The 12,066-nt window shown below is 41.8% G+C and overlaps 1 protein-coding gene across 2 annotated transcripts in view; it reads right to left on the bottom strand.

Annotated features, from left to right (window-relative positions):
* Window positions 1-228: 228 nt before the first annotated feature.
* LOC125882063 (cadherin-12-like) overlaps window positions 229-12,066 on the bottom strand; it is a 146,623-nt gene continuing 134,785 nt past the window's right edge. For both annotated transcript variants that reach the window (XM_049565700.1, XM_049565701.1), the window contains 3 exons: window positions 7,877-7,994; window positions 5,877-6,128; window positions 229-1,510 (listed from right to left, as the gene is read on the bottom strand). In XM_049565700.1, coding sequence (XP_049421657.1) covers window positions 999-1,510; window positions 5,877-6,128; window positions 7,877-7,994 — 882 coding nt within the window. In that variant the 3' untranslated portion in view covers window positions 229-998. The remainder of the gene's footprint in view (window positions 1,511-5,876; window positions 6,129-7,876; window positions 7,995-12,066) is intronic.

Raw genomic sequence — 12,066 nt, 5'->3', positions numbered from 1 at the left:
GTTGTTGCACTGTTCCTCTGTCAAGAAATATTGTTTTACATGTAGATAATTCTACTTCATATGCTCACCAGCTCTTGAGTGCTATGGCCCATTTATACTACTCGCAGACCGCCTCCAGTACAGTATTATTTTAATCCAGTAGTGGATGAACTTAAAATATTAATAGATCATACATAATGTGAGCCAAATAAGTGATGACAGAAAGGGACTTTGTCCAAGTGTGGTTTATTTAAGAAAACTGTGTTTATTACATGACTGAACTGCAGTATTTAGCCCTAATTATTTTTTTTTTTACAACTCTAGTACAAGTCTATTCACAGTACCCACCTAACAGAAACATACATTTTCATGTGGGCCTTAATTACAAAATTCCTCGAGTGTCTCCAAAAATAAAAAATACCGATTGATGACTGAGAGATAAATAGATAAATACACAAAAATCTAATCAAACTCAATCAGCCAATAAATAAATAGAACAATAAATAACATTCAAAACATCTTTGGCCAAACTCGGGCCACTTCATTGTCCCCACAGAGTTGACACTGGTCTTGGTAGATGCTTCAGACAGTCAGAGCACAGTAAGCTGACTGAATCAAGCTAACCTATGGGGTTCTAAGGAACAACACTGGATATGTGGCATGAAATAGCAAGTGAGAGAACAATTATATTGAGGCACTTTTAAGGATGTTCTAGGAAATGACAACATTTCCGTGTGTATGCGTATTCCCCAAGAGGAAACAAAATGTAAGACAGGAACACTCAATCAAGAGATAATTGAATGACTGCTTGGCTCATCTAATCATGTTACCATATGTTCCCTCTTTTTTCTTTTTACAATTTTGGGACTGAGCATGGTAAAGTACCACATAAAATAGAAAACAGTGACCTGGAAAAAGATGAAAACAGATAACATGGGAGGAAAACAATGGTAAAACATTGTGTGTCGCCAACCAAAAGAACATTGTTACATATTTGCTTTCCGAGTCTGTGAATAACATCAATGTGTGTTCTCCGTGGTGGTTGTGTCCGACTGAGTTTCTGACTGTTCCCCAAATATCCCTGCCAGTGTCTTAAAGCGGGGCCCCCAGTCATTGAGGTAATCATAGTCCTCCTCGAGGTCTATGGCGAGGGACTCGATGGAGCTGAGCGACTCAGCCACAGAGCCGTCGCCCTCGTAAGCGTACGTGGCCAGAGAGTCGTAGGGTGGTGCCGAGTTGTCTGCATCGTGCTCTTTCAGACGCTGGTTGATGAAATCACGGATGTCAGCGCTGTCCTGAGAGACAGCCGGCCTGGGACCTCTCTTCATCTCAGGTTTGACGTCCCTGCGGAACAGGTTCTCTTTGACAACCTTTGGATTGCGAAGCGTCCCCATGTCAAATGCGTGCGTGTCCTCCTCCCCCCCTCCTTCATCATCATAGTGGATCACATTATCCCGGATATCTTCTTTGGATGACATGAGGGTTTCCTTTTTCTTCTGCCGCCTCAAGCCCACATAGAGGACCACGATAACTGGGGGAAACAGTGGAGAGAATAACATGTTAATCCACTGTCGACACCCACATTACTGAGCCTTAAACAAACATCCTGTCAAGAAAACAGAAATTATAGTCAAGGTACAATTTAAGGTTTTTAGGTTAAAACTGGTCTAAATTTGGTTAATGTTTCTTAGATGTTAAAAGACATTAGTTTTTTGCTCAAGGGTTGAAAATGCCAGTCTGTCTCTCTATTTGTCCACCTCTTTTGGTTTAGACTGAAATATCTCAACAACATAAAGATGGATTGGCATGTAAATTTATACAGACAGTCAAAGTCCCCTGAGGATGAATCCTAATGAATGTGGTAATCCCCTGACATTTCCACCCACTTCAAATGTTAAAGTAGTGGTTCACAGCATTATAGATATTGCTTAGAGGGCTCCTGCTTCACCAACTAGTATGTTTAGAGTGCAGTTATCATCTTATTAAACATTCATTCCTGTATTTATTTTCAGCAACTGCTTATCCTAATTGCAGTCGCTTGGGGGACTGGAGCTTATCCCAGCTGACCTTGGGCAAGAGGTGGGGTACACCTTGGAAAGGTTGCCAGACCATCACAGGGCTGACACATAGAGATGGACAAACTTTAACACTCACATTCACACCTACGGGCAATTTAAGGTCACCAGTTAAGCTAAACCTGCGTGTCTTTGGAGTGTGGGAGGAAACAGGAGGAACTTGGAGAAAACCCATGCTGAAGCGGGGAGAACATGCAAACTCTGCTCAGAAGGGCTGGCCAGCAGGTTTGAACCTGGTACCTTCTTGCCGTGAGGAGAGTGCTAATGTTTCTTGATGTTTTAGTAATGCTTGGGTTACAGTGTGGTTAAGTACTCAGTTATGATTAAGAGAAGCTCATGTTTTGGATTTAAACCCCCACGTTTGGTGGCACAAAAGCCTCTGGAAATGCCTCAGTTTGTTGCTAAAATATGTTCATGTCTGAGGGCACAAACACCACTGGAAATGCCTCGATGTCTAGCTAATGTACAACCCTTAATGCTGTTTGTCTTGCCTAAATGCCATGGCATTCACCATCACCTCCACCTCCTGATGACATAGTCAGCTCAAATACATGTCGCCAAAGAACAGGAAACACAGCCATGTAATAGCTTATACAAGCATTCTAAACTACATTCTCACACTAGTTGGTGCAGTAGTCCTGAAAGCCACTGCTAACGCCTTTTTAATTGAGTTAATATGTTTGTACCCGGTGACATTCAGATAGCACTACCAGCAGGTCACAATTCTAATTTCAAATGTATTGCTTCTATATCTGGAAATCTAATGACATTCCCATCAGCCTCAGCTGCACTTTGTGTTAATTGCCAATTAGCTAACATTAGCATGCTTACACGCTATGACAGTGAACATTATCATTGTAAGCATGTTAGCATGTGGATGTTGTTGCGCTAAGCACCACTGTGCCCGAGCACAGTCTCACAGAGACACTACCGTAGCTGTGGACTCTTTAGATGTCTGGTTTACATGTAAATGAAATCCCATTGAAACTATGGTTATAAGCAACCCTGGACATCTAAAACACAGTTTATATCCAAATTTGGCCCAGCTTGGCCTGAAATCAGTGCCTTCTGGGAATTATATTGCTTTGTGGCTCAGAGCAAATAATGTTTACTGGCAGCATTACATACTTACAATAGATAGCACAAGAACTGTAAGCACTGTTGGCTAAAATTGTACCGCTGAGAATATATCCAAAGCACACAGTGTACTGTTTAAGCACGCAAGCCTTAAGAGGTTGCATGAGGCTGTGCACATTTTAGACACTGTAGTGCCACTGTGTGATTTTCAACACATAATGTTACAATACATTTCCTTCACTCCCTTTCTCCTGTCAGTGCAATCTGTCTCCCTCTGTGTCCCTCTCTCTGTCTCCGCAGTGAAGGATGCAGTAAAATATGTGTTTTTCCTTAGGGTTTTTAATATACAGTTGCATCTAGGTAGAAGAGCAATGACCAAGATGAAACTGGAATCATTCACGTGAAAGAGTCAAATAAATACATTCAGACTGGGGAAAAAAAAAAGACTTAAATAGGTCTCTTCCTTTCATCCTCGCTGTATCTCACTTCCTCTCTGCTTCCCTTCACTCCCAAGCGATTTTATCTACCTGTGTACAGTGTGCCAGCTCCCCCCAGTGGCACCTAGGCAGACTTCAACAACAGTCTGTTACTGTAGGACACACTGGTTGAACACAGCTTGTCACCGGATGCAGCCAATCCACATCGGTTTGGGAGAAACAGCAATGCAGATGAAAGTCTCTGTGCTGGTCTGTTTAATTTACCTCATCATTTTTCCTCACAGGACAACTGGGTCATCCTGACAAATCCTGCACAGGAACTAAATGGCTCTATGGAAATGTTCTCAGTGTGAGTTCTGATTCTCTCTGCCACTTTCCTTCTCAGGGACAGCACGACAGTTTGGCGTCAGCCTCAGCCTTGGGGGCGAGTCGACTTGGAGCTTTGAAGACATTCCTCTTGGATGAAGTGAACACACCGACACAGCTCTACAGCACACCACTACAATTGACTGTGTGCATTTATGTACCCGCACATATAAAACAATGAAATTCAAGCTGATATTTCTGAATACATTCATGAAGATAATGAAAAGATATGATGAGGCATAGCAGGAAAGTAACAGCTGATTCTTTGCTGGGTCATATATTAGAGAGGGATAGAGAAAAGCAAATACACCTCAATTCAAAGGTCGTGACTACCCTTGACTTCCACTGTAAAATAGGAACTTCTTTAACAACCGACCATCCCATATTCATAATTCAGAAAATGATCCCATAAACCTACATTTACTTCCTCCCTGCTATGTAGATGAGTTTGGACATTAATAGCAGAGAATTAAGGAGGAGTTTTACAACCATGACCTTGTGGGAAATGTAAAAGCTGTAGCCTGGGAAGCAGCCACAGGGCAGCGAGATTGGATTTAGTTTATAGAGCCAAGCGTCCCGCCCTCCAATCTTGAACGTCTCATTGAATGACCAAATTCATATGCGTTCTATAATTAACTGCAGACACTCCTGTAGAGATGCCAGACCAAGTCTGACGGTCAGCCCGGCATGTTTGGATTCAGGTGTCGTCAAGAAGGGCAAAGAAATTTAAACAGATATGCCCATTTGGCTCAGTGTCTTACAGTAAACTTTTAAGATTACTTAACCCTGCAAATGACCATCTGTATATCAGTTCATCACCCGGTGTTATGCTGAATTCTTACAGAAAAATGTGTTTCTTTCACATGCATCTACAGTGAACGAAGAATCCAAAAATGGAGAAAATTTGTGATGAATTGAAGAAACAAAGCAAAACCATATCAAAACATACATTTACAAACTCTCACACAACTTGTGAAGTATAATCCAACTCTCATTTATCCAGACATATGCTCAGTGGTTCCCATTCCGACAGGGAACTAACCTAAAAGTGAAACTTGTCCACGCTTGCTTCAAAGCCAGACTCCATTGATGAAAACAGTAATTTTACCTTGTTGATCATGGCAGCTGCTGGTCTACCACTGCCTTGTTTGGTAGTTTGTTTGTGTTATTGTGTAACTTTACTGAATCCGAACTCACCCTCTTAAACACAGAATGTCACACAATAACACAAACAAACTGACTGGCTGAAATAGCAGTAGACCAGCAGCTCCGGTGACCAGCAAGATAAAATGACTGTTTTTGTCAATGGAGACTGGCTCTAAAGAGAGCATAGATAAGTTTCAAAAGTGTTTTCTTCAGGAATAAAAATGAAACAAAGGGTGATTAATTGATACACATAAGGGGGTGAAGTATTCCTTTACTTTGACTTCACAAGCCAGTCAGTATCTAACAACTGCACCTGGGAATATCTTAAAGGTAGAAACACTTCAGACCTGTCAATTGAAATCATAAATTCTGTTTGCTGAGACATCACAGAGTTGTTGGTTTGGAAAAAGGAGTAGTATGAAAACTTTATCAAGGAGTTATTGCTCATAAATTTTCTCCTAAACTTGGAAGAGAGACCAAATCACTGGCAAAGGTTAAAACAATTGTAGTATTCTGCACCAATACCAACAACAAATGAGAACACATTAAGGTCACAGGAGCACAAAGCTTATTGAGGTAAATGGTAAAATTTGGAAAATAAAATATATATTTAAGCTTTCATACCCAGTTGGCTGCTCCCAAAGTGTGAGGTTACCTTGTGCTGATTTTAAGTGTTAAAGATCAGGGCTGTTGCACTAAGACAAAAGATAGTACAGCTCCTTTTTTCCTTTATGATTATCAATGATACTGTGCCCAAACAAAGAGTGTTTACAAGCTAGAAGACAACAGGTCTCACCTAGTAGGATGATGATACATAGAAGGATGGCAATCAGAGCTCCTGTGCTGAGACCCACAGGGAGAAATATGGCCTCTGCGCTGCAAGTTAGCAGGGATCCATCTGACTCGCAGCCACATACACGGATGGTCAGGGTGCCGGTGCTGCTCTTAGGTGGGTAGCCATTATCGTCAATCACCACTGGAAGTAAGTAGATCTCCTGCAAACGTCGTCTGAAGCCACTCCGCTTTGTCACAATTCCAGCTGTGTTGTCTAGAAGAAAGGGGGGAAAGATATCAAACAGAAATCTTCAAAACCCTGATTTTTTTTTTTTTTTTTGGAAAGGGGTGGGTGATCTTAGATTAAACAAATCTTCCAAATTTGTATGGAGAGGCCTGGAGTAGTGCAGCAAGTGCTTCTTCCTTGATCTGTACAGGTTAGATGGTGTTCTGACCAGAGCAAAAAATATTCCACCCAGTATAACCTCACATCAATCAGACAATCCTCTGAGCTACATTACAAGTCTTCAGGTCCAGGTATGAGAGAGATAAAACTTTTCAATGTCTGATAACTCTTTATGCTTGATATCAGATCCTCTCCACATGTGCCTCTCTGAATGTGATGAGAAACTGCAATGTATCAAAGAGTTGTCTTATCAAAGCGCTCACCATTTTGCACCGCTTTCTTTAAAAGCTGATAGAGCTTAACCACACCCAGTACATCATTCCCTGAAACACCGCAAAGCGTTTCCTGTCTACCTGCGCCATGAGAACTATTGGGATCTGTTGTTATTTTGTTATCTCTGTGTGCAGGCAGCATCACTCCAGAGAAACAGCAGATTAGCAATGAGAGATAATAGATAAAAAAAATAAAAACACACAAAGGGAACAACTTGGGAAGACAGCCCGAGGTGTGAGGATGGCGAGTGGAATAGAGGTCGACAATGTATACGAGGGAGAGGGAACGTGTCAGGTTGGACCTGCCTGGTTCTGTCTGCTACAGCTAGACTGTCTGACCCCTGTCAAGCCAGGTTTGTTCCACTGACGAAGCCTGGCACTTCTTCTTGACAGGAGGTCAGGCATTTTAGCACACCTTGCATGTTGTGCACAACTGCGATTTTGTTTGTGCTCTCTCTCTCCCTCTCTTGCCGAACCTGTCCACGGTGCCCGTGGTGTTTGCGTTTCCTGTCCCTGCCTATCAGATCTCACTCTGTATCTGGAGAGTGTGCTCGCAGAGGCCTCTGGCAGTCAGGAAACTGCAAGGCAGTGTGTCCAAAAGGTAAAAACTGGATCAGAGGTTCGGACCTGGGCTTGTCAAGGATGGTGAATGCATTCGTTTCCCTGGCCTCATCCTGCCATGTCCCACTTTTCATTACCCGTCTTTCTGGTTAGACTTCAAAGGACTTGGCCAGTGCACACTGCAGAGTGTCATATATGGCCTTATCATAAGACAACGTCTGACTGCATGTGTTTAAGTTATATATAGCATGGAGACGTGCCACTCTTGTAAGCTTTGAGCAACAAATTTTTCAAATCACAAATGAGGCTGTCCTAATTCCAAACTAACTTCTTGCATGTAGAGATGTATTAAGATCTCATCAATCAGTCTGGGAGCTTATTTGCCCCAAAATTCAACTGTTGATGAGCTGATATTTTTATCACTACTGGGGCCACTTTCAGTACCATTCACAAGTATTTTAAAGCTGTTTGTGTTGTTTTATTTCATGAAAGGTAATCAATTTACCACCCGCTTTTGTTCTAAGTAAGTCTAATTGATTTCAGGCACCATTTCTTTCTCATTCATATTATTAAATCGCAATTTGTGGAGTGTAAAGAACATCGGTGCTGAGAGTGATGTGGTTTCCTTGGTTACAAGGATGAAGCCACATAAATTGCTATAATTTGTGTGAAGTGGTGAAATCTCCTCAGGCTATAATAGTCAAAAATGAATCAACTGTTTCACACTTCACTGATTCTCCATGGCACTAAACAGAGGTGATGTCAAAATACCAGAGCACTTACTTCCAAAGTCCCGGATAGTGAAATTCTTGTTTTTCATGTCTTCCTTTGGCGATTTGAAGGAGAACTGTTGTCCAGCAGTCGGTAGATCCTGGTCTTTTGCGCTGAATGTCTGAATCACCTGTTAAAAATAAGAATAAAAAACATGTTCTGGAATTAAAAAAGGAGGACATTCTTCTCTCACTTATAAGTTTTACCTTTCCTGTATGGGGTAAGCAAAATTGCATATTCTAGGATAGCCTTACTCTGCCTCTGATTGGAATACCCTGACATTTTTATCCATGTATTTAAGAAGTCCTTCATCGCAAGTGCCATCAGTATCCTTAGCTCAACAAAGTGACTGACGAGTTTTAAACCACTGACAGACAGTGAGCTGATATAATGTGTTTAAGTGTTTTGTAATGACTTTATATGCTTGTCTTACTGACTGTCGGTTTTTTACAATGTTGCTTTTTGTGTTTGGTGAGCAGACAACAAATTTCCATCCATGGTGGACAATAAAGACATATTCTATATTCTATGTTCTATATCTTAACCAATCCAACCAACAAAGGCAACAGGCACTAGCCAGTCATAGGGAGACTAGGGTGGGTTATTCCTTCACTGTGCTAGAATTTGCAAATTTGCATGGGGCACATTGGTTCCAGTGATGCCCCCATGGCGGCAAGGGGGCACCCTTCACTGGCCCACCCTGCTGAAAATAATTGGTGGCTGACATTCCTGTACTTAAGACGTTGTGGCGTGCTCATCTTTTCAGCTAATGCAAAAGAAGGGGTATCTCATGAAACTAGACAACCCAAGGCATCCATTGGTACCAACCCTGTCTTGCTAAAAAAACACTGTGGGAACAACTGTCACGGTAATTTTCAAAGGGGTTTCTTAAACTCTCACCTCAGGATATTTGAATGAAAATGGGCTCTATGGGAACCCACGAGTCTTCCCTAGATTTAAAAAGACTTGAGTTCCTTACAATCAATGTACTGCCTTAAATTAAAGCTGTATATTTGTTGTTTTTTTAATGAAAAGGACGAGCAACCTATTTGAAGAACATTGAATTACCTAACACATGTATATGCAGTACATAATTCATTTAAAAAGGATTGTTGTGGAACTCCAAATGTGAACTGTATCTGTCCATGCACATCAGATTATTATCAATATTAACTGAAGCATAGGAAACTAAAGTTATTGAACTAGTCTATCACAACGTCTACAACGTCAACAACATAATCCTCTGCCTCAAATGCAGTTAGGGCTTTTGGTTTTTGTGTGCTGCCCCAAGTTTCTCCCGTGAAAAATATCTGCATAAGAAACTGACTGGTTGTAGACTGGTAACCCATGCATCTGAATCCTGACAGAAAACTCTCTGTGGATTTGCACAGCTGAAAGGTTTTGTTTTAAGTATTTGTTTCCATGTCAAATGTTTCCTCTTAATGGAAAATAAAACTCCTACAGGTCAAAATTGCTCTGGCAGAAAATGTGAAATTATTCAACGTAGAACACAAGTGTCAACTAGTCCTGAACTGACTGCGTGTCAGACCTGTCAGCTCTGAAACAAGGCAGTGAGTTGTTCTCTCTGTAGTTTTGGATACAGTCGCTGAGCACTTGATTGATAACTTGTTAAAAATTCTACATCACCTCAACACATAGTGTGATGGATTAAGTTAATTCAAAACTGCTGGAGCTTGTTCGAGGGTCATGAACAGGAAGCAGTTGTTTATATTGTACTTATATTATAGTACATCTTCTCAGAGCACAGGGCCAACTCTCAAAATAACCCACAATAAAAAAGAACACTCTGATCAATGCAACACTTACTCATACCAGCAACAGCACTTCAACAAAGTGGATGACTTATATGTGAAATGTGTAAAAGTGTTTACTTTTAAAACATCCAGCCAAACAACGACTAACTTTTCTATCCCTCTAGACACAGACTGCTGATTCAGCCACCTCTGTACCAGACTGCTGACGCCTTTTACTTTCTTCTTTTCCCCAAACATCTCACAGCTTTGTCTGAAAGCGGCTGTCCTGTTGGCCCAGCTGCGCTACCAGCCTGCTCTTCCCACACTCGCTGGGCTTGACCTGCTGCAGACCTGATGCCTCGGCCTCGGATCCCCCCACATGCAGGAGCCACCGATTGGTCTCCCTGCCCTGTTACATCACCTCGACTATGTTGCTCTCCCTCTCTTTCCCCTCTCAGTATACGAATAGAATTACCCTCCACAGGAGTAAAACTGACACCAGGTGCGATGAGTGCACTGTATATTCCCCACAGCAGCTGTACACTTCACACTATTGATTTCCAGCAACAAAATTAGCTTGGTGATGAATAAATCTAAAGCTGCAACTAGCAATCACTTTCACTCGCGTTTAATCTATTCATCTATTTTTTCCAGTAAATCAGTTACGTCAGAATTAATGGCTAATGTCCATCAAAATTTACCTCAAAGTGATGTCTTCAAATTGCATGTTTTGCAGAGTGTCCAACTGGAAGAGCAGTTAAGTAGCAAACCACAAAGCTGCATCGTTCCTGATTTGATTTGAGCCAGGGACCTTTGCTGCATGTCACACTTTCTCTCCCCCCTCATTGTCTGTCTAACTATACTACAGTATTTACTGTCCAAAAAGCAAAATGTGTTTAATTTCATATATCAGGTGAAAGACAGGGTGTTTTTAATTAAAGGGGCAGTTCACCCCAAAATCAAAAATACATATTTTTCTCCTGACCTGTAATGTTATTTACCAGTCTAGATTGTTTTGGTGTGAGTTGCCCAGTGTTGGAGAAGTCAGCTGCAGAGATGCCTGTCTCCTCTCCAATATAATGGAACTAGACAGCACTCGGCTTGTGGTGCTCAAAGAGCCAAAAAAATACATCTGAAAAAGTCAACAGCAATGTCTCTTCCCAGAAATCATGACCCACTTATTGAAGATAATCCACAGACCTTGTTGTGAGCAGGGAACTATTTTCTTTCCAGCAAATTCCACCTGCCAATCTTATCACTGTGCAGAGGGAAGCATGCATCTACTCATGGATGAGAGGCTTCTACTCGTGGCAGTGCAAAACATTCTCATCCCAACGCGACAAATACTGCCGCTTTGTCAGTGGACCTACACGTCGACGTGTGATGCACTAGGTACCGTCCTGCAACAGTTTTGGACGTTCAGAGACAGCGTGTCAATGTAAGCTCATTACATGCATTGTGTCTGTCTCAAAATACACTTGCCCTTTCACAGGAAATGTACAGTTTATGCTTATTACATGTCATTTTTAATATGAACTAACAAAGTAGGTAAAGCACTGTTTTTAGGTTTACTTCCTTAGGTTTAGGCGACTTAAGCATGTGGTTAGGTTTAGCAAAAAACATCATGGTTTGGCTTAAAATAAGTTACTTATGTCATTCGTCATGTGACTACACTAGCGTTGCATGCTACAGTTACTAGCACACTACCTTGTTATTAGAATAACTCCACTGACTTTTTGTGTCACTCAGGAAATGAACAGCAGGCTCCTCGGTGAAAGTCCAACCCACCTGCCCCATACGGACTTTGTTGCTCTTTAGACTACAATAGTTGCTTATGACATCACAAACTGCCACTGCCCAGTGCACATTGAAGGGTGCCTCTGTGTGTCAGTGTTTTATGCCAAGGTCCACTGACAAAGCAGCGGTATTTGAAGAATTGGGAGTGAGAACGGGCTGGACAGCACCTGGTATAAACCACTGGTGTCCTCCTCAGCTGAGGTGTAATATTAGCTAGCTCAGCGGTGCTAGGTGAGCTAGCAGTAGATGCACACTTCCTTCTGCACTGTGATACAGTTGGCATAGTAGAAAGAAAATATGCCCATGAAGATTCTCAGTCATCCAGGTCATGGTAATATTAAGCGCTATATAATAGGCAACTGGACTTGCTTGAGTTTCTTGAAGACGTTTCATCTCTCATCCAAGAAGCTTCTTCAGTTCTAACAGACTGGTGCGGAGTTGCAGGCTTTAAACCCTGTGGGTGTGATTCCTTACAGAGTTGTTCAGGTCACATGTGAGCTTTGAAATTCAGAGTCCTTAAGGTCACATATGAGTTGTTGACCCGCCTGGCCATCATGTGTGTCATTAGGGTTAGATGGGACCAGATGTAAATGGGTGTGCAGTCGTCTTGGGATCCCTTCCCAGACGACTTCACACTCATTCACACCTGGT

This window comes from Epinephelus fuscoguttatus, linkage group LG21 (genome assembly GCF_011397635.1).
Source record: "Epinephelus fuscoguttatus linkage group LG21, E.fuscoguttatus.final_Chr_v1".
NCBI lineage: Eukaryota > Metazoa > Chordata > Actinopteri > Perciformes > Serranidae > Epinephelus > Epinephelus fuscoguttatus.
This window is presented reverse-complemented; position numbering and strand designations above follow the sequence as displayed.